This window comes from Coregonus clupeaformis, unplaced genomic scaffold (genome assembly GCF_020615455.1).
Source record: "Coregonus clupeaformis isolate EN_2021a unplaced genomic scaffold, ASM2061545v1 scaf0382, whole genome shotgun sequence".
Lineage (NCBI taxonomy): Eukaryota > Metazoa > Chordata > Actinopteri > Salmoniformes > Salmonidae > Coregonus > Coregonus clupeaformis.
Window position 1 is genome coordinate 199,568 of NW_025533837.1, and position 27,933 is coordinate 227,500.

The following is a 27,933-nucleotide window of genomic DNA, read 5'->3' on the forward strand; positions in this document are numbered from 1 at the left end:
TGCCACTACAGTAGCTGTAGTGGCAGATTGTGACTCTGAAAAACCTTTAAAAGAACAAACATTCAAAGTAAAGAGACCAGGCACCTACCCTTCTGATGCTCCCAGTATCTCATGTATATTTTGTGCTGGTGCGCATTTATTGGTCGACTGCCAACAGGTGAAGGCACAGCCACATGAATTCAAGGTTGAGTTTCTGAGATCAAAAGGCCTTTGTTTTGGCTGTTTGATGAGAGGACACTTAAGCAGAGAATGTAAAAGAAGGATGACCTGTCAGAGCTGTCAAAGAAAGCACCCCACTAACCTGCACATTGAAGGAAGAGAGAGATTTAGATCTCAAAAGGCAGATATGAGTGGTGTAGCAGTAAAGCGGGAGGAGACTGTCAGCAGTGCTCTTGTTTCACTGGAAGCTGGTGAAGATACCGGGGCCGGTACAGATTGTGCACTTGCAATTGTGCCAGTTCAAGTAAAGGTGGCAAATGGAAGCAAGTCTGTGTTAACCTATGCGTTTCTCGATTCTGGTAGCTCAGCAACATTTTGTACGGAGAGACTCATGAGGCAGTTGCAAGCTAAAGGCAGTGCGACTGAAATTCTGCTACGCACAATGGGGCAGGAGAGTCCTACCAAGAGCTTTGAGATATCTGGATTAGAGATTGGCAATGTGGAAGGCGACACATTTCTTGCATTACCAAAGGTCTACACCCAACATAAGATCCCAGTGACAAGAGAGAACATTCCCACTCAGAAAGAGCTCAAAAGGTGGCCATACCTGAAAGAGGTTCAGTTGAAGGAGATTGATGCCGACGTCGAACTTCTGATTGGCGTAAATGCTCCAAAGGCAATGGAACCCTGGCAAATCATAAATAGCCAAGGCAACGGACCGTATGCAGTGAAAACCCTCTTTGGATGGGTGATGAATGGTCCTCTCAACAGTTGTACCATGGCAGAAGAATCCGGGCGTCCTACGGTAAAGGCCAATCGTATCTCAATGGCCGACCTGGGGGTTCTTCTTGTAAATCAGTACAACCATGACTTCCCTGAGAGAGAGTATGAAGAGAAAAGTGAGATGTCAGCTGAGGATCATAGGTTTATGGAGATAGTATCAAGCTCCATAACCCTCAAAGACCATCACTACTACTTACCGTTGCCCTTTCGCAACAAAGATGTAGTCCTGCCAAACAACCGTGACATGGCAAAGCAGCGGGCTCTAAATATTATCAGGAAGTTCAAGAAGGACAAAGGTTACGCTGCAGAGTACAAAGGCTTCATGGAAGAGATGATAACAAAAGGTTACGCCGAGAAGATACCACAAGAACAGCTCCTCAGAGAGAAAGGCAAGGTATGGTACATACCACACCATGGCGTTCACCATAAGCGCAAAGGAACGATACGAGTGGTGTTTGACTGTTCATCATCCTATAAAGGTACATCTCTTAACAGTGAACTCCTTCAAGGCCCTGACCTGGCAAACACGCTTATAAAAGTCTTGCTAAGATTTCGGCAAGAGCACATTGCCATGATGGCAGACATCGAAGGAATGTTCCATCAAGTACGTGTCCATGAAGATGACTTAGACTTCCTGCGATTCCTATGGTGGCCGGATGGTGATACTAACAAAAGATTGGAGGAGTACAGAATGACAGTACATCTTTTCGGTGCTATATCCTCTCCAAGTTGTGCAAACTTTGCACTGCGAAAGACTGCAGAAGACAACTGTGAGGGGTACGATGAAGAGGTGATTCAAACAGTCAAGTCCAACTTCTATGTTGATGACTGCCTCAAGTCAGTGGCCACAGAAGAACAAGCCATAGCTCTCACAAGAAACCTCAGGGATGTGTGCTCTCAAGGTGGGTTCAAATTGACCAAGTGGGTCAGCAACAGCCGCACTGTACTAGCTTCTATCCCTGATGAACATAAAGCCAAGCAGATAAAAGAACTGGACCTGGACAGAGAAAAGCTGCCTGTTGAAAGAGCACTTGGAATCCGATGGAACATTGAAAGGGATGTGTTTAACTTCCAGGTCACTGTCAAGAACAGACCCCTTACAAGAAGAGGTATTCTCTCAACTGTCAGCTCTATTTATGATCCATTAGGTTTCCTCGCCCATTCGTATTAAAGGCAAAGCAAATTCTTCAAGTGCTCTGCAAGCTAAAGTGTGGATGGGACGAAGTCATCCCTGAAGAACACTCTATTTCATGGAAGAGATGGCTCTCAGAGCTGGACCAGCTCTCCAGATTCCAGATCAACAGGTGTATGATGCCGGAGAACTTTGGTCAAATCAAGACCGCACAGCTGCATCACTTGGTGATGCAAGTGAACAAGGTTATGGCACGGCAAGCTACCTTAGGTTCACAAACGTTATGGAAAAGGTCCACATCGCATTCATACTGGGGAAATCAAGGGTGACTCCACTCAAGCAGATGACGATCCCCAGACTGGAACTTGCTGCAGCAACATTGGCAGTGCGAGTGGACAGGATGTTAAGGTTGGAGCTCCAGATTGAACTTGAGGAGTCAACTTTCTGGACAGACAGCCAGTCGGTGCTAAAATACATCCGCAACGATACCAAGAGATTCCATACTTTTGTGGCTAATAGGGTTGCTATGATCCGTGACCTATCGAAAGCAAAACAGTGGAGGTATTTGAACTCCAAACACAACCCAGCCGATGATGCCTCAAGAGGATTACATGTTGAAACTTTCCTGAACTCAAAGAGATGGCGCAAAGGACCAGAATTCCTGGAGAAAACAGAAACACAATGGCCGAAAGTCCCCGAGGAGCTTGGCTCCATCCCTCCAGATGATCCAGAGGTGAGAAAAGACGTCATCGTAAACAGTACATGTGTGGAAGAAAAGAGTCCGACCAGCAAACTGATTGAGTACTATTCAACATGGAACAGCTTGAAGAAAGCAGTTGCCTGGATGCTGAAACTGAAGAGACTTCTACTACAGTTAAGCCAGAAGGAAGGAGTGACATGGTCATTCAACCCTCCCTCTGGAGCCCACCATGGGGGGGTATGGGAGAGGTTGATCCGACTGGTGAAAAATATCCTCTATTCAGTCCTTAAAGAGCAAGTACTGGATGATGAGGCTTTGCAGACAGCCTTGTGTGAAGTTGAGGCGATTATGAACGACAGACCAATCACTACTGTAACAAATGACCCTAACGATCTAGAACCCCTGACTCCGAACCATCTGCTTCATCTGAAAGCAAAGCCAGTCCTGCCACCAGGACTATTCCAGAGAAGTGACCTATACTCACGAAGGAGATGGAAGCAAGTACAATATATCACTGACCTCTTCTGGAAGAGATGGATCAGGGGAGTATCTTCCACTTATGCAGGAGCGGAACAAGTGGAACAAAACTAAGAGAAACTTCAGTCCTGGTGACCTTGTGGTCATCGTCGATGACACCGCCCCAAGGAACTCTTGGCTAATGGGGCGTGTGGTGAAGGCTTTGCCAGGGGCCAAAGGTCTTGTCCGGAGCGTCATGGTTAAGACTAAGACCAATATCCTACAGAGACCTATCAATAAACTCTGTCTGCTCCTTGAGGCGACGAAGTGAGACACACACACACACACACACAGTGCTCCATCTTTGAATCACGTGCACCTCTGATTCGTTGATGTCGTACTCTTACATTCTTTGATGTCATACATTTTTTGGACGTCAAACTCTTGACATTTTTTGGAAGTTGAACACCTTTACACTTCAACTCAGACTGAGATCTATGGACTATTTTCCTATATGGCACCTTGTATATTTGTATATAGCTATGAACTGTAATGGTGCTCTGGTATAGAATGTTTTTGTATTGGCTCTACGTTTGAATATTAAGTAATTGTTGTGCATTCAGTGCAGTCAACAATTAGGGGCCGGTATGTTAGAGCCGATTTGGGCATATTTTGTATAAAAGACTGAACATACTGAGCTCCATGTACATTTGTGTAAATATATTAAATATTAATGTATATGATGAAATATTAGGTACGTACCTTTATGATTTATTTACGGATTGAGATATATTCATTTGTTATTAGTGTAACTCAGTTTTTGGCCCCCCCTCTTGCCCATTCATTGTACTGTGTTAATTGTGTTAGTATAAAGGCAGGAAGTTGGGCCTTCGGGGGGGGGGAGTCCTTGCTAGATGCGGGAGCGGTATAGTTTTTTGACCATATAGACATACAGAAATACAGACAGACAGGTCATATTATATTATGTATTTGCATTTCAAGTAATCTCTGCTTTAAGTTGATTGGAGAATACCTTTTTGTTAGATAAGAAGAATAAACATTTTTTGTTGCACTATATCCCTGGATCTCATTGAATGTTTGGCCGTTTGGAAACGTTGAGTGTGGACTGTATGCGTCCGAAACAACCCCGCTTCAGGCTAGGGCAGTGGCTATGGTAAAGAGGAAAGGAAGCCACTACAGAGGCTGATACATGTCAGTGGTGAGAGAGAAGAGGGGTGGGCAGATGATAGCATGGGGGAGGGAGCAGTAGAGAGGAGGGGAGAAGAGACATGGCAGGGGAGAGGAGAGGAGAGTAGAAGAGACATGGCAGAGGAGAGGAGAGGGGAGGGGAGAAGAGACATAGCAGGAGAGAGGAGAGGGGAGAAGAGACATGGCAGAGGAGAGGAGAGGAGAGAAGAGACATGGCAGAGGAGAGGAGGGGAGAAGAGACATGGCAGAGGAGAGGAGAGGGGAGAAGAGACTTGGCAGAGGAGAGGAGAGGGGAGAAGAGACATGGCAGAGGAGAGGAGAGGGGAGAAGAGACATGGCAGAGGAGAGGAGAGGGGAGAAGAGACATGGCAGAGGAGAGGAGAGGGGAGGGGAGAAGAGACATGGCAGGGGAGAGGAGAGGGGAGAAGAGACATAGCAGGGGAGAGGAGAGGGGAGGGGAGAAGAGACATGGCAGGGGAGAGGAGAGGGGAGGGAGAAGAGACATGGCAGAGGAGAGGAGAGGGGAGAAGAGACATGGCAGAGGAGAGGAGAGGGGAGAAGAGACATGGCAGAGGAGAGGAGAGGGGAGAAGAGACATGGCAGAGGAGAGGAGAGGAGGGGAGAAGAGACATAGCAGGAGAGAGGAGAGGGGAGAAGAGACATGGCAGAGGAGAGGAGAGGGGAGGGGAGAAGAGACATGGCAGGGGAGAGGAGAGGGGAGGGGAGAAGAGACATGGCAGAGGAGAGGAGAGGGGAGAAGAGACATGGCAGAGGAGAGGAGAGGAGGGGAGAAGAGACATGGCAGAGGAGAGGAGAGGGGAGAAGAGACATGGCAGAGGAGAGGAGAGGGGAGAAGAGACATGTCAGAGGAGAGGAGAGGGGAGAAGAGACATGGCAGAGGAGAGGAGAGGGGAGAAGAGACATAGCAGGAGAGAGGAGAGGGGAGAAGAGACATGGCAGAGGAGAGGAGAGGGGAGAAGAGACATGTCAGAGGAGAGGAGAGGGAGAAGAGACATTGCAGAGGAGAGGAGAGGGGAGAAGAGACATGGCAGAGAAGAGGAGAGGAGAGGAGAAGAGACATAGCAGGAGAGAGGAGAGGAGGGGAGAAGAGACATGGCAGAGGAGAGGAGAGGGGAGAAGAGACATGGCAGAGGAGAGGAGAAGGGAGAAGAGACATAGCAGGAGAGAGGAGAAGAGACATGGCAGAGGAGAGGAGAGGAGAGGAGGGGAGAAGAGACATGGCAGAAAAGAGGAGAGGGGAGAAGAGACATAGCAGGAGAGAGGAGAGGGGAGAAGAGACATGTCAGAGAAGAGGAGAGGGGAGAAGAGACATAGCAGAGGAGAGGAGAGGAGGGGAGAAGAGACATAGCAGAGGAGAGGTGAGGAGAGAAGAGACATGGCAGAGAAGAGGAGAGGAGAGGAGGGGAGAAGAGACTTGGCAGAGAAGAGGAGAGGAGGGGAGAAGAGACATGGCAGAGAAGAGGAGAGGGGAGGGGAGAAGAGACATAGCAGGAGAGAGGAGAGGAGAGGGGAGAAGAGACATGGCAGATAAGAGGAGAGGGTAGAAGAGACATGGCAGAGGAGAGGAGAGGGGAGAAGAGACAAAGCAGGAGAGAGGAGAGGGGAGAAGAGACATGGCAGAGGAGAGGAGAGGGGAGAAGAGACATGGCAGAGGAGAGGAGAAGGGAGAAGAGACATAGCAGGAGAGGGGAGAAGAGACATGTCAGAGAAGAGGTGAGGAGAGAAGAGACATGGCAGAGGAGAGGAGAGGAGGGGAGAAGAGACATGGCAGGGGAGAGGAGAGGAGAGTAGAAGAGACATGGCAGAGAAGAGGAGAGGGGAGGGGAGGGGAGAAGAGACATGGCAGGGGGAGAGGAGAGGGGAGAAGAGACATGGCAGAGGAGAGGAGAGGAGGGGAGAAGAGACATGGCAGAGGAGAGGAGAGGAGGGGAGAAGAGACATGGCAGAGGAGAGGAGAAGAGACATGGCAGAAAAGAGGAGAGGAGGGGAGAAGAGACATAGCAGGAGAGAGGAGAGGGGAGAAGAGACATGTCAGAGAAGAGGAGAGGGGAGAAGAGACATGGCAGAGGAGAGGAGAGGAGGGGAGAAGAGACATAGCAGGAGAGAGGAGAGGAGGAGAGAAGAGACATGGCAGAGGAGAGAATAGGGGAGAAGAGACATTGCAGAGGAGAGGAGAGGGGAGAAGAGACATGGCAGAGAAGAGGAGAGGAGGGGAGAAGAGACATAGCAGGAGAGAGGAGAGGAGGGGAGAAGAGACATGGCAGAGTTGAGGAGAGGAGGGGAGAAGAGACATGGCAGGGGAGAGGAGAGGGGAGGGGAGAAGAGACATGGCAGAGGAGAGGAGAGGGGAGAAGAGACATGGCAGAGGAGAGGAGAGGAGGGGAGAAGAGACATGGCAGAGGAGAGGAGAGGGGAGAAGAGACATGGCAGAGGAGAGGAGAGGGGAGAAGAGACATGTCAGAGGAGAGGAGAGGGGAGAAGAGACATGGCAGAGGAGAGGAGAGGGGAGAAGAGACATAGCAGGAGAGAGGAGAGGGGAGAAGAGACATGGCAGAGGAGAGGAGAGGGGAGAAGAGACATGTCAGAGGAGAGGAGAGGGGAGAAGAGACATTGCAGAGGAGAGGAGAGGGGAGAAGAGACATGGCAGAGAAGAGGAGAGGAGAGGAGAAGAGACATAGCAGGAGAGAGGAGAGGAGGGGAGAAGAGACATGGCAGAGGAGAGGAGAGGGGAGAAGAGACATGGCAGAGGAGAGGAGAAGGGAGAAGAGACATAGCAGGAGAGAGGAGAAGAGACATGGCAGAGGAGAGGAGAGGAGAGGAGGGAGAAGAGACATGGCAGAAAAGAGGAGAGGGGAGAAGAGACATAGCAGGAGAGAGGAGAGGGAGAAGAGACATGTCAGAGAAGAGGAGAGGGGAGAAGAGACATAGCAGAGGAGAGGAGAGGAGGGGGAGAAGAGACATAGCAGAGGAGAGGTGGAGGAGAGAAGAGACATGGCAGAGAAGAGGAGAGGAGAGGAGGGGAGAAGAGACTTGGCAGAGAAGAGGAGAGGAGGGGAGAAGAGACATGGCAGAGAAGAGGAGAGGGGAGGGGAGAAGAGACATAGCAGGAGAGAGGAGAGGAGAGAGGGAGAAGAGACATGGCAGATAAGAGGAGAGGGTAGAAGAGACATGGCAGAGGAGAGGAGAGGGGAGAAGAGACAAAGCAGGAGAGAGGAGAGGGGAGAAGAGACATGGCAGAGGAGAGGAGAGGGGAGAAGAGACATGGCAGAGGAGAGGAGAAGGGAGAAGAGACATAGCAGGAGAGGGGAGAAGAGACATGTCAGAGAAGAGGTGAGGAGAGAAGAGACATGGCAGAGGAGAGGAGAGGAGGGGAGAAGAGACATGGCAGGGGAGAGGAGAGGAGAGTAGAAGAGACATGGCAGAGAAGAGGAGAGGGGAGGGGAGGGGAGAAGAGACATGGCAGGGGAGAGGAGAGGGGAGAAGAGACATGGCAGAGGAGAGGAGAGGAGGGGAGAAGAGACATGGCAGAGGAGAGGAGAGGAGGGGAGAAGAGACATGGCAGAGGAGAGGAGAGGAGAGGAGAGGAGAGACATGGCAGAGACGAGGAGAGGGGAGAAGAGACATGGCAGAGGAGAGGAGAGGGGAGAAGAGACATAGCAGGAGAGAGGAGAAGAGACATGGCAGAAAAGAGGAGAGGAGGGGAGAAGAGACATAGCAGGAGAGAGGAGAGGGGAGAAGAGACATGTCAGAGAAGAGGAGAGGGGAGAAGAGACATGGCAGAGGAGAGGAGAGGAGGGGAGAAGAGACATAGCAGGAGAGAGGAGAGGAGGAGAGAAGAGACATGGCAGAGGAGAGAATAGGGGAGAAGAGACATTGCAGAGGAGAGGAGAGGGGAGAAGAGACATGGCAGAGAAGAGGAGAGGAGGGGAGAAGAGACATAGCAGGAGAGAGGAGAGGAGGGGAGAAGAGACATGGCAGAGTTGAGGAGAGGAGGGGAGAAGAGACATGGCAGAGGAGAGGAGAGGGGAGAAGAGACATGGCAGAGAAGAGGAGAAGGGAGAAGAGACATGGCAGAGAAGAGGAGAGGGGGGGAGAAGAGACATGGCAGAGGAGAGGTGAGGAGAGGGGAGAAGAGACATGGCAGAGAAGAGGAGAGGGGAGAAGAGACATGGCAGAGAAGAGGAGAGGGGGGGAGAAGAGACATGGCAGAGGAGAGGTGAGGAGAGGGGAGAAGAGACATGGCAGAGAAGAGGAGAGGGGAGAAGAGACATGGCAGAGGAGAGGAGAGGAGGGGAGAAGAGACATAGCAGGAGAGAGGAGAAGAGACATGGCAGAAAAGAGGAGAGGAGGGGAGAAGAGACATAGCAGGAGAGAGGAGAGGGGAGAAGAGACATGTCAGAGAAGAGGAGAGGGGAGAAGAGACATGGCAGAGGAGAGGAGAGGAGGGGAGAAGAGACATAGCAGGAGAGAGGAGAGGGGAGAAGAGACATGTCAGAGAAGAGGAGAGGGGAGAAGAGACATGGCAGAGGAGAGGAGAGGAGGGGAGAAGAGACATAGCAGGAGAGAGGAGAGGAGGAGAGAAGAGACATGGCAGAGGAGAGAATAGGGGAGAAGAGACATTGCAGAGGAGAGGAGAGGGGAGAAGAGACATGGCAGAGAAGAGGATAGGAGGGGAGAAGAGACATAGCAGGAGAGAGGAGAGGGGAGAAGAGACATGGCAGAGGAGAGGAGAAGGGAGAAGAGACATGGCAGAGAAGAGGAGAGGGGAGAAGAGACATGGCAGAGGAGAGGAGAGGAGAGGAGAAGAGTCATGGCAGAAAAGAGGAGAGGGGAGAAGAGACATGGCAGGAGAGAGGAGAGGGGAGAAGAGACATAGCAGAGAAGAGGAGAGGAGGGGAGAAGAGACATGGCAGAGGAGAGGAGAGGGGAGAAGAGACTTGGCAGAGGAGAGGAGAGGGGAGAAGAGACATGGCAGAGAAGAGGAGAGGAAGGGAGAAGAGACACAGCAGAGGAGAGGAGAAGAGAGGAGAGGAGAGGAGAGGAGAGGAGAGGAGAGGAGAGGAGAGGAGAGGAGAGGAGAGGAGAGGAGAGAAGAGGAGAGGAGAGGAGAGGAGAGGAGAGGAGAGGAGAGGAGAGGAGAGGATACATGGCAGAGGAGAGGAGGGGAGAAGAGACATGGCAGAGGAGAGGAGAGGGGAGAAGAGACTTGGCAGAGGAGAGGAGGGGAGAAGAGACATGGCAGAGGAGAGGAGAGGGGAGAAGAGACTTGGCAGAGGAGAGGAGAGGAAGGGAGAAGAGACACAGCAGAGGAGAGGAGAAGAGAGGAGAGGAGGGGAGAGGAGAGGAGAGGAGGGGAGAAGAGAGGAGAGGAGAGGAGAGGAGAGGAGAGGAGAGGAGAGGAGAGGAGAGGAGAGGAGAGGAGAGGAGAGGAGAGGAGAGGAGAGGAGAGAGGAGAGGAGAGGAGAGGAGAGGAGAGGAGAGGAGGGGAGAAGAGACATGGCAGCAGAGGAGAGGAGGGGAGAAGAGATGCTGGTAGGAGAGGGGGGGGAGTCTGCCTGGTAAATGACCAGCAATAGAGGGCAGGCAGGATGGCACTCTGAGCTAAAGAGACAGGGCAAGATAATCCGGCAGGCTGTCTAATGCCCCCCCGTTGCTCCCCTCCCCCTCCTCCACCACCACCACTAGAGCAATGACCAGCTTTAGAGGGCACGAAGGAACACTGAGCTATAAAGACAGGAACAAGACATGTCCGATATCCCTTACCACCCCCCTCCTCCACCACCACCACCGCTAATGCAGGCAGGGGCACCTGACATGTGGGGAAGGGAAGGGATTCAGTGTCTTCTGCCCAGAGACAGGGCTTACACACACGTTTGTTTTGCTATCCTTGTGGGGACCAAACAATTAAAAATCCAATTTTCCCAAACCCCTAACTCAATCCCTTAATACTGCATGAAAAGACAAGTTTCTGGGTTGAAAATTCCCTATCAACAACGTTTTCGGGAGTTATCAAATGCGTGTCACACATACACGACTTCGGCACACCCTGCGCGAAACTTTGGGAAACTAACAGGTTGGTGTTCAGACGACGTGAACAGGTCTGTAAACCCGGCGTGATTGGGTTGAGTATTCACGAATACCTACCAGGGAACGAACAGCGTCTCTCAGGTTTCCTGACAACGTGCACTACAGGGAACACACACTCTTGTGTGTGTGCATGTCTGAAAAAACTCCTAATCACTCTTCCCCACCGGATAGAAACTCTTGCAAACCTCCAATACTCACCCTCCAACCTCATATAAATCCACAAAAACCTTGCCGTGAGGAAGGCGTCAGGGCATTTTTTTTTGTATTTCACCTTTATTTAACCAGAACAGGTTCTCATTTACAACTGCGACCTGGCCAAGATAAAGCAAAGCAGTGCAATAAAAACAACAACACAGAGTTACATATGGGGTAAAAAACATAAAGTCAAAAAAACAGGGTATTTACAGGCTATTTACAGACATACGATAAAAACACAACTGCACTACTACGCCATCTTGGCATTCGTACTAGGTGGTGAAAATGCTAGCTAATATTATTGCTAATTTTGCTAACCCAGTTGCTGTAGCCAACACTAAAATAATCTTTAGGCTTGTTTACAAAAGATTCTGTTGCTCTGCGTTGTTACTATCAAACACCCACTTTCCAAAACTATGGAGGCCCATACTGGACAAGCTGGTGAAACCAAACACCCACTTTCCAAATCTATGGAGGCCCGTACTGGACAAGCTGGTGAAACCAAACACCCACTTTCCAAAACTATGGAGGCCCGTACTGGACAAGCTGGTGAAACACACTTTGCTTCCTTGCAAGGAGCTAGTAACGTTAACGCTAGGCTATACAATGCTACAAACATCCAAACTCACTTTCACATTATACGTTCAGAACAAAACACACGAGTTAAATTACAATCTTTACATTCTTCAAAAAAATAAAAAAATTATTCAACCATATATACACAAATGAGTAGGTCTAACATTAGTTAGGTGTGACACGTCACAAAATTCAAGTCAAGGCCAGTTGTCATGTGCACAGAATACACAGTAAACTGTAAACTAACTACACAGGTATTCATTCACGGACAGGTTTGGATTTTTACTTTACCTTCTATGACCGCATTTGGTCCCGCTTAAAATGACGTTCAGCTTGTATAGACTTCATAAAGCCTTCATAATGCCTTCATAAGCACTACATACATTTGTTGCAAAGCATCTATAACCATATGTCATGCTCTATAAAGGGTTCATAAATGTATCATAGCGGTAGGACATAATCACCAATGTCAAATGTGACATAACCCACCTTGTCGAATATATGATATGTGATATTACATTTACATTTTATATAAACATGTGCTTTATAAAATGAAGTAATGTTAGTCGCATTACATCTAATCTCATTCCCGCCCAAATGCGCGGAAGGTCTGGTGGACCAAGCGTTAGTTAGGGTTAGGTTTAAAATACATTTTTAAGAAGATCAATTGTGGAAATGGGTTTAGCCATAATTATGACTTTCTGACTGTGTTAACTAGTGACAATGACAAATACTTTACTCAGTGAGGTCACTCATTTTAGTCATTTAGCAGACGCTCTTATCCAGAGTGACTTACAGGAGCAATTAGGGTTAAGTGCCTTGCTTAAGGGCACATCGACAGATTTTTCACCTAGTCGGCTCGGGGATTAGAACCAGCGACCTTTCGGTTACTGGCACAACGCTCTTACCCACTAAGCTACCTGCCACTCCTATAGAACTCTATATGGTCACTCCCACTAAGGCCATCTCTGAATGGTTGATCTCCCAGGCTTATATGTGCTGTGTGTTCAATAGCCTGGGGACGACGTTACACCAAGAAACACTTACCTTGATGAAAGCCCCCAACCTAAAGAAATTGAAAGTGTCTTTCTTCATGTAACCAAGTTACATGTTCCTCAATACACGCGCCGTACCGAGCTGCTTGAGGCAGAGGGGTCGTTAAATGTTTTCAGCTCGAGATCCAAATGAAAATTTGACCAACCTCCCATGACCCAAATTGTCCTCCAACTTCAGACGAAATAGTGTGTGATTATACAGTTGAAGTCAGAAGTTTACATACACCTTAGCCAAATACATTTAAACTCAGTTTTTCACAATTCCTGACATTTAATCCTAGTAAAAACACATTAAGTCAGTTAGGATCATCACTTTATTTTAAGAATGTGAAATGTCAGAATAATAGTAGAGAGAATGATTTATTTCAGATTGTATTTATTTCATCACATTCCCAGTGGGTCAGAAGTTTAAATACATTCAATTAGTATTTGGTAGCATTGCCTTTAAAATGTTTAACTTGGGTCAAACGTTTCAGGTAGCCTTCCACAAGCTTCCCACAATAAGTTGGGTGAATTTTGGCTTATTCCTCCTGACAGAGCTGGTGTAACTGAGTCAGGATTGTAGGCCTCCTTGCTCGCACACGCTTTTTCAGTTCTGCCCACACATTTTCTATAGGATTGAGGTCAGGGCTTTGCATGCTTCAGTGTTGGGTTTCCCTTTGTAATAGTATTCAATCTTAGTCCTGTATTGACGTTTTGACAGTTTGATGCCTTGTCAGAAGTCATAGCGGGATTTCTTATAAGCGTCCGGATTAGTTTCTCACTCCTTGAAAAGCACGGATATTGCCTGTAATCCGTGGCTTCGGGTTGTGAAACAGTGGCTTGCGAAAGTATTCACCCCCCCTTGGCATTTTTCCTATTTTTTTTGCCTTACAACCTGGAATTAAAATAGATTTTTGGAGGGCACCAGATGTTGTTAACAAAGAGACACACACCTCCCCATTAACCTTACCCGAAGCTGCCGTTCTGTCTTGAAGAAAAACCGGCTAGACGTACGGTATATATCCATGTCCTTGTTCAGCCAAGATTCCGAGAAATATAGGATATTACAGTTCTTCAGACCTCAAAGCACCATAGATCAAGTAGAAAGGAAACTGTATGTCGCTCTGGATAAGAGTGTCTGCTAAAATGACCAAAATGTAAACACTTACATGTTGTGTTGTGTATCTTAGTGGGTGGTATCTATGCTTGGCCAGATCTCAAATCTAGATGTTGCTGCATGCCTAGCGAAATGCAATTTTCTTTTGGAACACAGCCTTGCTGTTCCTGTGATAAACAGTACAGGGGTGCGATATGAAGATCTGAACACACTAAGACCTCTACTGCCACCTGGTGGACTTATGGATGAAATCATGAATATTCATGTATATATTTTCTATGCTGCCGGCTTATAGATGGTTTTGACTCTCACCTCCTCTTTTGAGGGGGATAATTTAGCAGACGTGCTTATCCAGAGCTACGTACAGTAGCGAATGCATACATTTTCATACTTTTTTTTCTTCCATACTGGTCCCCAGTGGGAATTGAACCCACAATCCTGGTGTTGCAAGCGCCATGCTCTACCAAGTGAGCCTCCCCTGTCTCTGTCTCTGTCTCTGTCTCTGTCTCTGTCTCTGTCTCTGTCTCTGTCTCTGTCTCTGTCTCTGTCTCTGTCTCTGTCTCTGTCTCTGTCTCTCTCTCTCTCTCTCTCTCTCTCTCTCTGTCCTCCTTTTCCTCGTCATTCTCCATGCCAGGTCTCCAGTCTGTAATAGTAATGCTCTGTTTAAATGAGCTACTTTTTGTTGAGAGTGTGGGAAGATAATGTTTTATGCAAGTATAAACCCAACACCGGTAACACCAAAAGCCAAGGATCTTCAGAGGCTTCACTCTTTTTGATGTTGTGATTTCTTCCTGTCATTATAAGTTTAGTGTGTGCTTGTGTTTCATTATACAGTATAATGTAGATATAAATACTAAATAATCCCACAACTGTTTACTTGCAGATCTGAGAAATTCAGCAATTCATAAAAGAGGATTTTGATTTTACCACCTTTGTGAGTCGTTTCCCATAATTAATTAACTTCTACAATAAAGGTCATTGTGCTCTTTAAATGATTTGAAATGTCCTTCTGTGACGTCATCATCATCATCATCCCATAATTAAATACAGGTCATTGTCTTCTTTATAATTCAACCAGAATGGCCTGGTGGTGACTTTAAGAATGACCTGAGGGTGACTTTAAGAATGGCCTGGTGGTGACTTTAAAAATGGCCTGGTGGTGACTTTAAAAATGGCCTGGTGGTGACTTAAAAAATGGCCTAGTTGTGACTTTAAGAATGGCCTGGTGGTGACTTTAAGAATGGCCTGGTGGTGACTTTAAGCTGATCTCATATATAGCCTCCCTACTGTTATTTTATTTTACTGCTGCTCTTTAATTATTTGCTTTTTATTTTTTTATTTAACACTTTTTATTTTCTTAAAAACTGCATTGTTGGTTAAGGGCTTGTAAGTAAGCATTTCACTGTAACGTCTACAGCTGTTCTATTCTGCCCATGTGGCGAATAAAATTTGATTTGATTTGACATAAAGACATTATCTCTGTCTGAAGCATGCACACCAGGTTTCATCCTAATAGTATTTTCATTCGCCTTTTAATTGGGCAGTTAAAATGTCTCTGCCTGAATCAGTGTCAGAGTTGGGGCTAGAGTGAACATTAATCAGGGATGGCGCCGGAGAAGATGGCTGCCGTTTTACAGCCCTCTAACCAATTGTACTATTATGTGTGTTTTTTCGCGTTATTTGTAAATGTTCTGTTCATAATGTTTCTGCCATCGTCTCTTATAACCAAAAAGAGCTTCTGGATATCAGGACAGCGATTACTCACCTCGTATTGGACGAAGATTTTTTCTTCAACGAGTCGGACGCGAAGGATATCCTACAGACACCCGACAAGGCCCAAATCCCCGTCATTCGCATGAGAAAGAGACAGAGATATCGTGGACGTAGGTCGGGGTGCCTTGTAAGGATCCGACGGCGAGCGAGTAAACTGCCTCTTCCATCAATCCTATTAACCAATCTTCAATCATTTGAAAACAAATTGGACGACCTAAGATTACGGTTGTCCTACCAATGGGACATTAAACATTTTAATATCTTATCTTTCACCGAGTGGTGGCTGAACGACGACATGGACAACATACAGCTAGCGGGCTATACGCTACATCGGCAGGATAGAACGGCTGACTCCGGTAAGACAAGGGGTGGCGTTTTTTGTATATTTGTGAACAACAGCTGGTGCACAAAATCAAATACTAAGGAAGTCTCGAGGTTTTGCTCGCCTGAGGTAGAGTATCTTATGATAAGCTGTAGACCACACTATTTACCAAGAGAGTTTTCATCTATATTTTTCATAGCTGTCTATTTACCACCACAAACCAATGCTGGCATTAAGATTGCACTCAATGAGCTGTATAAGGCCATAACTAAACAGGAAAACGCTCATCCAGAGGCAGCGCTCCTAGTGGCCGGGGACTTTAATGCAGGGAAACTTAAATCCGTTCTACCTCATTTCCACCAGCATGTTAAATGTGCAACCAGAGGAAAAAAAACTCTAGACCACCTTTACGCCACACACAGAGACACATACAAAGCTCTCCCTCACCCTCCATTTGGCAAATCTGACCATAACTCTATCCTCCTGATTCCTGCTTATAAGCAAAAACTAAAGCAGGAAGCACCAGTGACTCAGTTAATAAAAAAGTGGTCAGATGACGCAGATGCTAACCTACATGACTGTTTTGCTAGCACAGACTGGAGCATGTTCCGAGATTCTTCAGATGGCATTGAGGAGTACACCACATCAGTCACTGGCTTCATCAATAAGTGCATCGATGACGTCGTCCCCACAGTGACCTTACATACATTCCCCAACCAGAAGCCATGCATTACAGGCAACATCCTCACTGAGCTAAAGGGTAGAGCTGCCGCTTCCAAGGAGCGGGACTCTAACCCGGACGCTTATAAGAAATCTCGCTATGCCCTCCGACGAACCATCAAACAGGCAAAGAGTCAATACAGGACTAAGATTGAATCGTACTACACCGGATCTGACGCTCGTTGGATATGGCAGGACTTGAAAACTATTACAGACTACAAAGGGAAGCACAGCCGCGAGCTGCCCAGTGACACAAGACTTCCAGACGAGCTAAACCACTTCTATGCTCGCTTCGGGGCAAGCAACACTGAAGCATGCATGAGAGCACCAGCTGTTCCGGATGACTATGTGATCACGCTCTCCGTAGCCGATGTGAGTAAGACTTTTAAGCAGGTCAACATTCACAAGGCCGCAGGGCATTTTCCGCCGATATTTTCAACATGTCCCTGACTGAGTCTGTGGCAAATAAAATTCGATGTGATTTGATTTGATTAAAACAAACATTTTGCTGCTCGTTTCTTTCATTAAATGAAACTTTTTATTGAATATTGCTTGCTAAGACTGGAAACAATGACACTGGATGGCTACCTCAACGCCTGCATACCTTCTACCTAACAGCAACAACGTGAGGATTCATGAATCTGAAATCAGTTCTTAATGTGTCACGAGTTACAAAGCCAGAACCCAGAAGCAGACCAGGACAAGGTAAGTTGAAACGAAGGTGAGTGTTTATTTACAAATTCAAGAGTGATGCTGAATAATCCAGGGAACAGAGCGGGCGGCGTTGATTAGTTGTTGGGGGTGCAGTGGTTGATCCAATCATGGCTCGGCAGCCGCCGACCACCAGGCAGAGGTAGGATGAAGGTTCCGGACGAGTGATGTTCATGGCTAACGATCCGGCAGGGAATGGATGTTAGGCCAGAGCCTAAGAAGGGTGATGATCAGGACCAGGTGTGCAGATTGCTGATGGGATGCAGGTGCGGAAATCAAGAGAGCTCCCCGGAGGCGTTCCAGAACCCTCGGGAAACTGGAGATCCCGAGCAGAAAAACTAGTCCACAGACAGGACCCGACTCAGACTGCCGGGATCGTTACAGTACCCCCCTCCGACCAGACGCCACCGGGCGGACTCCCCGGAGCGCCAGGATGGAGGCGGTAGAAGTCACGGATGAGGTCAGCATCTAGGATCTGTCGCCGCGGAATCCAACTCCTCTCTTCAGGACCATACCCCTCCCAGTCCACGAGATACTGGAAACCCGGCCCCGCCGTCTGGAATCCATGATGCGTCGCACCGTGTAGGCAGGACCACCTCCGATCATCCGAGGAGGAGGAGGAGGAGGCGGAGGAGGCAACAGAGGACTGAGGAAAACAGGCTTGAGGCAGGAGACATGAAAGGTGGGATGGACTCTGAGCGTCCTCGGGAGTTTGAGTCGAACTGCCACCGGATTGATCACCTTCTCCACCACAAACGGACCAATGAACTTCGGTAACAACTTCCTAGACTCAGTCCGTAAGGAAGATCCCGTGTGGCCAACCAGACCCTATCTCCGATGGTGTAGGTGGGAGCGGGGATCAGCGGCGAATCGCCTGGAGCTGATACGGTCCGAAACTCTAAGGAGTGCCTTTCTGGCCCGATGCCAGGTCCGGTGGCAACGAGCGAATATGGGCCTGAACAGAAGGCACTGAGAGCTCCTTCTCCTGAGAAGGGAACAAGGGAGGTTGGTAGCCATACAGGCACTGGAAGGGAGACATCCCAGTGGCAGATGTAGGGAGAGTATTGTGGGCATACTCAACCCAAGGCAACTGAGAGACCCAGGAGGTGGGGTTGGAAGAGGCCAGGCAGCGTAGCGTGGATTCCATCTTCTGGTTGGCTCTCTCCGCCTGACCATTAGATTGGGGGTGAAAACCAGATGTGAGACTGACTGTAGCTCCAATGGCCAAACAGAAGGACTTCCAGACAGCAGAGGTAAACTGAGGGCCACGGTCGGAAACGATATCACTGGGCAACCCGTGGACCCTGAAAACCTCCCTAACCAGGATCTCGGACGTCTCCGAGGCAGAGGAAGCTTGGCAATTGGCACAAAGTGGGCGAACTTGCTGAATCTGTCCACGATAGTCAGAACGACCGTGTTCCCCTCAGAAGCCCGGGCAACCCAGTGACAAAGTCCAGGGCCAGATGCGACCATGGTCGCCGGGGAATAGGAAGGGGGTGAAGTAGTCCAGAGCTGGGCCGATTGGTACCCTTATTCTGCGCACACACTGGACAGGCAGCAACATAACCCCGAGTATCCTCGGCCATGGCAGGCCACCAAAAACGTCTGCGAAGAAACGCCATCGTCCGAGCCACGCCAGGGTGACAAGCCATCTTGCTGGCGTGGGACCATTTGAGGACCGCAGGACGAACCGACTCAGGCACAAACAACCGACCGGGTGGACCGTTACGGGACCGGGCTGCGTCCGAAGAGCCGCCATCACCTCCTCCTCAATCTTCCACCTAACAGCTCCCACGACGCAGTTCCGGGGGAGAATTGTCTCGGTCTTGGACCCACTCTCCTCCGTCTTGGAGAACATCCGAGACAAGGCGTCCGCCTTGCCGTTCTTAGATCCAGGTCGGAACGTCAGGGAAAAATTGAAACGTCCGAAAAACAACGACCACCTGGCCTGACGGGAGTTGAGACGTCTAGCCGATTGCACGTAAGCAAGATTCTTGTGGTCAGTCCAGACAATAAACGGTTGCTCCGCCCCCTCCAACCAGTGGCGCCACTCCTCCAAGGCAAGTTTCACCGCGAGAAGCTCCCGGTTACCCACATCGTAATTCCTCTCCGCAGGCGAAAGGCGACGAGAGTAGTAGGCGCAGGGATGGAGTTTACTGTCCGTGGAGCATCGCTGCGACAGGATGGCGCCAACTCCCACATCAGACGCGTCCCACTTCAACGGCGAACTGACGGGCCGTGTCCGGTTGAGAGAGAATCGGTGCGTTGGTGAATCGCCTCTTCAAATCCAGAAACGCTCGATCCGCCTCCGGATTCCACTTGAAGCTCCTGATACTGGAAGTCAAGGCAGTTAACGGAGCGGCCACACGGCTGTAATCCCGGATGAATCTGCGGTAGAAATTCGCAAACCCCAAAAATCTCTGGAGCTGCAATCTCGTACCGGGCTGGGCCCATTCCAGAACCGCTCTAACCTTCTCCTGGTCCATCCTAATCTCTCCCTGGAGATGATGTACCCGAGAAAGGATGTCGTGTGGGCGTGAAACTCGCACTTCTCGGCCTTCACGAACAGGCGATTCTCCAACAATCGCTGCAGAACCTGCCGGACATGCTGGACGTGGTCGGAAGGTTCCTTCGAGAAGATCAGAATGTCATCCAGGTAAACAAACACAAAGAGACCGATCATATCTCTCAGGACGTCGTTCACCATACTCTGGAATACCGCTGGAGCATTGGTCAGTCCAAACGGCATCACCTGATACTCGAAGCGACCCATCGGTGTATTGAAACCCGTCAACCACTCGTCTCCCTCTCTGATCCGGACCATGTGATACGCATTGCGTAGGTCTAGCTTGGTGAACACCGTAGCACCCTGTAAGGAGTCGAAGGCAGAACTCATCAAGGGCAGGGGATACTTGTTCTTGACCGTGATGTCATTCAACCCCCGATAATCAATACACGGTCGAAGAGAGCCATCCTTCTTACCCACAAAGAAGAATCCTGCCCCCAGGGGTGATGACGAGGGACGAAACGAGACCAGCAGCTAGGGACTCCTTGATGTAGGTCTCCAAAGCCTCACGTTCAGGGCGGGAGATACTGTATAACCTTCCCTTGGGGTAGACAGCTCCAGGGAACAGGTTGATGGCACAATCATATGGTCGGTGGGGAGGGAGTGACAGAGCCTTCTGCTTACTGAACACTTCCCCCAAATCGTGATATGTCTCGGGAACCAGGGACAAATCTGGGGGTTTAGCCTCAATCACCTGACTGGGAACCGAATGGGGACAGGCAGTCTTGAGACAGTTAGCATGACAATCAAGGCTCCAACTTCGTTACCTTGCCCGTCACCCAATCGAACGTGGGATTGTGTTCCTTCAGCCAGGGGTATCCAAGGACCAGAGGAACATGGGAAGACGGCAGAATGAAGAATGAAATCATCTCGAATGATTCCCCGACAACAGCATCTTAACCGGTTCAGTCCTCATCGTGATACGTGCCAGACTACTGCCGTTCAGAGTGGTCGCTTCAATGGCTTCCGGCAATTGCTCCTTGGAAAGCCCCCAGCTGTTCCACCAACTCGGCATCAAGAAAGCTTCCACCGGCACCTGAATCGATAAAGCGTTAATCGCTAAGCTCTGATTCCTGTTCACAAGGGTAGCCGGGAAACGGGGGTCTGACAGAGGTATTGAGAGGTCGAAACTGGCTCGCTAAAAGTCCTCCCAACTTTAGCGAGCCGCGCAGTTTGACGACCGCCCGGGAACAGGTGGCGAGGTAATGTCCCGAACCACCACAGTAGAGGCAACAGTTAGTCCTACGTCTGAGTTGGCGTTCCTCCTTGGTTAACCCGTGCCGCCCTACTTGCATTGGTTCAGAATCGGGAGACAGGACCTCTCCACTAATCCTGTGTGGTGGACGATGATCGACGTATTCTGGTCCAATCCCGACCCGACTGGAACCTGAGAAGCTGATCGATTGGACGGACCCCATTGCTTCTCCCTCCTTCGCTCTCGGACTCGATTATCCACCCGAATAGACAAGGCTACCAAGCTGTCCAGGTCACTAGGCTCGGATAGGAGATCAACTCATCCTTGAGCTGCTCCGACAGACCCTGGTAAAAGGCCGCTTGCAGAGACTCCTCATTCCACCCACTCTCCACAGCCAACGTCTTGAACTCGATCACGAAGTCGGCCACGCTGCGAGTTCCTTGGTGAAGCGAAAACAGGCGCCTAGCTGCGTCCCTCCCTCGGACGGAATGGTCGAAGAGCTTCCTCATCTCGGCCGTGAACCCCTGGTATGAAGCCATGCAGGGGTCTTGTCGTTCTCAAACGGCTGAAGCCCACTCCAGCGCTTCGACCACGCAGCAACTCAATCACAAAGGCTATCCTAGCCTTGTCTGTGGCATAAGAGTAGGGCTGTAGATCGAACACTAACCCACACTGCATAAGGAAAGAACGGCATCTTCCCAGCTCCCCTCATATTTATCCGGCGTCGGAACCTTGGGCTCACGGAAGGACACAGCTCCAGACGCGGCAGGCGAGATGGGTGAAACCGGTAGTGGATCCTCCACCGGAAACTTGCGCTGGTTCTGGACCTCCGTCAGACCGGTAGAAAGGTTCCGAACTGCCAACGCGATCTCCTGTAGCTCCGTGCTATGATGGCCCAACATCTTCTCCTGATGGGTAATGGCATGGCGAACAGAGTCCAGGTCCGCTGGGTTCATTACTGGCCGGATCGTTCTGTCACGAGTTACAAAGCCAGAACCCAGAAGCAGACCAGGACAAGGTAAGTTGAAACGAAGGTGAGTGTTTATTTACAAATTCAAGAGTGATGCTGAATAATCCAGGGAACAGAGCGAGGCGGCGTTGATTAGTTGTTGGGGGTGCAGTGGTTGATCCAATCATGGCTCGGCAGCCGCCGACCACCAGGCAGAGGTAGGATGAAGGTTCCGGACGAGTGATGTTCATGGCTAACGATCCGGCAGGGAATGGATGTTAGGCCAGAGCCTAAGAAGGGTGATGATCAGGACCAGGTGTGCAGATTGCTGATGGGATGCAGGTGCGGAAATCAAGAGAGCTCCCCGGAGCGTTCCAGAACCCTCGGGAAACTGGAGATCCCGAGCAGAAAAACTAGTCCACAGACAGGACCCGACTCAGACTGCCGGGATCGTTACATAATGGATGTATGTGGATGATATGTTTTGTGTGACCAGATGATACAAATGCTACATTTTCATAGTATCAATGGGTTCAAAAACAAAACATTTTGCAACGGAAAACATAATTTCTTATTGAACAACTTCAAGAGTTTTCTGGGTGAGCTGAGCAGTATCGCCACTAGACCCGTATAGCCTAGATGGCAGTAGACCCATATCTTCAGCCTGGTGTTTAGACAGGACAAGAGAAGAGGAGAGGGAGGAGGTTTTCAGGTTAGCCATGCTTATCAGTTCAGGGATAAAAATATCCCCAAGGAGAGAGAGGTTATTTAGAGAGGTTATTTACCCATGGAAGAGTAACACACACACACAGACGTGTACTCCGATCATTCACAAGGCCGCAGGGCCAGACGGATTACCAGGACGTGTACTCCGAGCATGTGCTGACCAACTGGCAAGTGTCTTCACCGACATTTACAACATGTCCCTGACTGAGTCTGTAATACCAACATGTTTCAAGCAGACCACCATATTCCCCGTGCCCAAGGACACTAAGATAACCTGTCTAAATGACTATTGACCCGTAGCACTGACGTCTGTAGACATGAAGTGCTTTGAAAGGCTGATCATGGCTCACATCAACACCATTATCCCAGAAACCCTAGACCCACTCCAATTTGCATACCGCCCCAACAGATCCACATATGATACAATCTCTATTGCACTCCACACTGCCCTTTCCCACCTGGACAAGAGGAACACCTAGGTGAGAATGATATTCATTGACTACAGCTCAGCATTCAACACCATAGTGCCCTCAAAGCTCATCACTAAGCTAAGGATCCTGGGACTAAACACCTCCCTCTGCAACTGGATCCTGGACTTCCTGACGGGCCGCCCCCAGGTGGTACGGGTAGGTAAGAACACATCTGCCACGCTGATCCTCAACACGGGGACCCCTCAGGGGTGCGTGCTCAGTCTCCTCCTGTACTCCCTGTTCACCCATGACTGCATGGCCAAGGACAAGTCCAACACCATCATTAAGTTTGCCGACGACACAACAGTGGTAGGCCTGATCACCGACAACGATGAGAGGAGGAGGTCAGAGACCTGGCCATGTGGTGCCACGATAACAACCTCTCCCTCAACGTGACCAAGACAAAGGAGATGATTGTGGACTACAGGGAAAAAAAGAGGACTGAGCACGCCCCCATTTTCATCAACGGGGCTGTAGTGGAACAGGTTGAGAGCTTCAAGTTCCTTGGTGTCCACATCACCAACGAACTATCATGGTCCAAACACCAAGACAGTCGTGAAGAGGGCACGACAAAGCCTATTCCCCCTCAGGAGACCTTAAATTATTTGGCATGGGTCCTCAGATCCTAAAAAAGTTCTACAGCTGCACCATCGAGAGCATCCTGACTGATTGCATCACCTCCTAGTATGGCAACTGCTCGGCCTCCGACCGCAAGGCACTACAGAGGGTTGTGCGTACGGCCCAGTACATCACTGGGGCCAAGCTTCCTGCCATCCAGGACCTCTATACCAGGCAGTGTCAGAGGAAGGCCCTCAAAATTGTCAAAGACTCCAGCCACCCTAGTCATAGATTGTTCTCTCTGCTACGGCACGGCAAGCGGTACCGGAGTGCCAAGTCTAGGTCCAAAAGTCTTCTCAACAGCTTCTACCCCCAAGCCATAAGACTCCTGAACAGCTAATCATGGCTACCCGGACTATTTGCACTGCCCCCCCACCCCCATCCTTTTTACGCTGCTGCTACTCTGTTAATTATTTATGCATAGTCACTTTAACTCTACCCACATGTACATATTACCTCAACTACCTCAACTAGCCGGTGCCCCCGCACATTGACTCTGCACCGGTACCTCCCTGTATATATAGCCTCCCTACTGTTATTTTATTTTACTTCTGCTCTTTTTTTCTAAACACTTTTTTGTTGTTTTTGTTTTATTTTACTTTTTTATTAAGAAATAAATACATTGTTGGATAAGAGCTGTAAGTAAGCATTTCACGGTAATGTCTCCACCTGTTGTATTCGGCGCATGTGGCAAATAACATTTGATTTGATTTGACATGCATGCACACACACTGCTGTGGCATCTAAGAGGGAGATTTACCCATGGAACATGGTAAGATCCGAAACAATGAAATCAGAAGCCTGACCAATTCCAGCTCCCTTTACTTCCTCAACCCCCTCCCCCTCCCCCTCACCACCCAACCATCCCCACAGACCCCCCTACCCCCACCCCCCACCCCTCACCTCCCAACCATCCCCCAGACCCCTCTACCCCCTCCCCCTTAACACTTAACCATCCCCCAGACCCCCTCTACCCCTCCCCCTCAACACCCAACCATCCCCCAGACCCCCTCTACTCCCTCCCCCTCAACACCCAACCATCCCCCAGACCCCCTCTACCCCCCACCCCCCACCCCTCACCTCCCAACCATCCCCCAGACCCCCTCAACACCCAACCGTCCCCCAGACCCCCTTACCCCCCTCCCCTCAACACTCAACCATCCCCCAGACCCCCCTCTAGCCCCTCCCCCTCAACACCCAACCATCCCCCAGACCCCCTCTACCCCCTCCCCCTTAACACTTAACCATCCCCCAGACCCCCTCTAGCCCCTCCCCCTCAACACCCAACCATCCCCCAGACCCCCTCTACCCCCTCCCCCTCAACACTCACAAGGTGGTGAGTGACTCCGCTGTCCTAGCGTCGTGAGGGAGCTTGTTCCACCATTGGGGTGCCAGAGCAACGAACAGTTTTGACTGGGCTGAGCGGGAACTGTGCTTCCGCAGAGATCTCCAGGCTCAAAGCATCAGTCCACCAGCTGAACAATCAGTCAGACTGGTGAATGGGAACACTTCCTGTTCTGGGACAGTGGAAGTCTTCTACAGAGGAGAGTGGTTAGGTCTATGTTCTATAGGGTGGAGCATGAGAGAGACTAAGGTTGTGTGTAGAGAGCTGGGCTGTGGGAATGCTGTAGCTGAATCTAGAGGACCTCTGGTTGAAGAGGGAAGAAGAGGAGGAGTCACACTATGGAGTAGATGCAGTGGAGATGAGTCTACTATTAGAGAGTGTGGAGCAACAGGATCTGACTGTTATGGTGGATATCATCATCATCATGTGACCTGTTCACAGTCTGTGCAGCTTGTGGATGGAGCTGGCCTCTGCTCTGGGAGACTGGAGGTGAAGTCCAATCAGTCCAATCAGTCCTGGGCCTCAGTGTGTGAAGCTGACTTTGACCAGCAGGATGCAGAGGTAGTCTGTGGGGAGCTTGGCTGTGGGGCTCCTGCAGCTCTACAGGGGGGGCTCTATGGAGAAGGTGAGGGTCAGACCTGGGATAAAGAGTTCCAGTGTAAAGGCAATGAGTCCCTTCTCCTGGACTGTGACACCTCAGACAGAAAAAACAACACCTGTCTACCTGGTAATGCTGTTGGACTCACCTGCTCAGAGCCTGATGGTGTGAGGCTGGTGGGAGGAGGCAGTCGCTGTGCTGGTGGACTGGAGCAGTACGACCAGGGAGAGTGGAGGACTGTGGGAGCTGAATACTGGAACAAGGAGGATGTAGCTGCAGTAGTGTGTAGACAGCTGGGTTGTGACTCCACTGTTTCAGTACTACCTGGAAACACCACTAGATCACTGTTTAGTGTTGACTGTTCTGGGTCTGAGCCTTCACTGAGGGAGTGTAGGAGAATGTATTTTCTCTTTCCTGGACTCACAGTGATCTGCTCAGATCTCCTGGTCCAGCCTGATATCTTCCTGACTGACTCAATGGGAGGGGTCTCCAGGGGCCATGAGGGGCCAGAGGTGTTCAGGGGCTACAACTTCACCATCACCTGCTCCACTCAGCCACAGTACCCAGGAGGCTCCTTCCTCCTCACGTTCACCGGCTCCAACAGAACCCAGACCCAGCCAGCTGTCAATCACTCTGCTGCCTTCCTTTTCCCTGCTGCAGATGGCTCCCACCAAGGGAACTACAGCTGTGTTTATGACAATTATGTTTTCTCTCATAACTTCTCCTCTGAGAGTGAGCTCCTCACCCTCACCGTCACAGCCTCTCCTCTGCCAGCCTTCATCATCAGACACGTTGTAGTGCTGCTGATCCTACTGACAGCCATCACCACCTTCTACCTGTACTACAAGACCACCAGGAGGCAGAAGAGAGTGAACAGGGTGAGCAGCATGGTTCTTTATGTTGATGCCATGGAGATGGTCTCTCTGAGCTCCAGAGCTGAAGCTGGACCGGGAGAGGAGAGAGCAGCCCAGGGGACGGAGTAGGAGTAGAATGACGCTGACCTTACATGCTGATCTTAGGCCAGTGTTGTGTTTTACATCTATGGTCAGCAGTGGACTGGTGTTTATAATGTGGCGGCAAACCTTAAGTGGTTCTAATTTTAATAACATGTTCAGAATTAGTTTATCTTTCTAGAACCTTGGAAGAAATCTAAAAGGAGTGACTGCAACCACCTTTATTCCTTTTAGTTAGTTTTTTGCTACCAGGGGAACATGGGATTTTGGTAACATGGGGTTTTGGTAACTTGGGATTTTGGTAACATGGGGTTTCGGTAACTTGGGGTTTTGGTAACATGGGGTTTCGGTAACTTGGGGATTTTGGTAACATGGGGTTTCGGTAACTTGGGGTTTTGGTAACATGGGGTTTGGGTAACATGGGGTTTTGGTAACATGGGGTTTTGGTAACTTGGGGTTTTGGTAACTTGGGGTTTGGGTAACTTGTGGTTTGGGTAACATGGGGTTTTGGGTAATATGGGGATTGGGTAACATGGGGATTGGGTAATATGGGGTTTTGGGTAACATGGGGTTTCGGTAACTTGGGGTTTTGGTAACATGGGGTTTCGGTAACTTGGGGTTTTGGTAACATGGGGTTTCGGTAACTTGGGATTTTGGTAACATGGGGTTTCGGTAACTTGGGATTTTGGTAACATGGGGTTTCGGTAACTTGGGGTTTTGGTAACATGGGGTTTCGGTAACTTGGGATTTTGGTAACATGGGGTTTCGGTAACTTGGGGTTATGGTAACATGGGGATTGGGTAACATGGGGATTGGGTAACATGGGGTTTGGTAACATGGGGTTTGGGTAACATGGGGTTTTGGTAACATGGGGTTTTGGTAACTTGGGGTTTTGGTAACTTGGGGTTTGGGTAACTTGTGGTTTGGGTAACATGGGGTTTTGGGTAATATGGGGATTGGGTAACATGGGGATTGGGTAATATGGGGTTTTGGGTAACATGGGGTTTAGGTAACATGGGGTTTTGGTAACATGGGGTTTTGGTAACATGGGGTTTGGGTAACATGGGGTTTTGGTAACATGGGGTTTGGTAACATGGGGTTTTGGTAACATGGGGTTTGGTAACATGGGATTTTGGTAACATGGGGTTTGGGTAACGTGGGGTTTGGGTAACATGGGGTTTGGGTAACATGGGGTTTTGGTAACTTGGGGTTTTGGTAACTTGGGGTTTGGGTAAATTGTGGTTTGGGTAACATGGGGTTTTGGGTAACATGGGGATTGGGTAACATGGGGATTGGGTAACATGGGGTTTTGGTAACGTGGGGTTTGGGTAACATGGGGTTTTGGTAACATGGGGTTATGGTAACATGGGGTTTGGGTAACATGGGGAGGGAATGGCCGGCAGGGATGTAGCTCAGTTGGTAGAGCATGGCGTTAGCAACGCCAGGGTTGTGGGTTTGATTCCCATGGGGGGTATGAAAAAATACAAAATAATGTATGCACTCACTAACTGTAAG

The 27,933-nt window shown here is 49.5% G+C and overlaps 1 protein-coding gene across 1 annotated transcript; it reads left to right on the forward strand.

Moving 5' to 3' along the window:
* The first annotated feature begins 937 nt into the window (after positions 1 to 937).
* On the forward strand, positions 938 to 26,454 carry LOC123484634 (CD5 antigen-like). Its single transcript, XM_045215170.1, has 2 exons — positions 938 to 1,058; positions 24,917 to 26,454. Exons 1-2 carry the CDS (start codon positions 938 to 940, stop codon positions 26,446 to 26,448), a joined length of 1,653 nt encoding a protein of 550 aa, XP_045071105.1. The 3' UTR covers positions 26,449 to 26,454.
* The last annotated feature ends 1,479 nt before the right edge of the window (positions 26,455 to 27,933 follow it).

What these genes read in the sequence shown, in the direction of transcription:
- LOC123484634 (XM_045215170.1), top strand. Translation starts at nt 938, where the DNA reads ATGGCAGAAGAATCCGGGCGTCCTACGGTAAAGGCCAATCGTATCTCA. An exon ending in GAGAGAGTATGAAGAGAAAA is followed by an intron (nt 1,059 to 24,916) that starts GTGAGATGTCAG and finishes ATTGGGGTGCCA; the next exon opens with GAGCAACGAACAGTTTTGAC.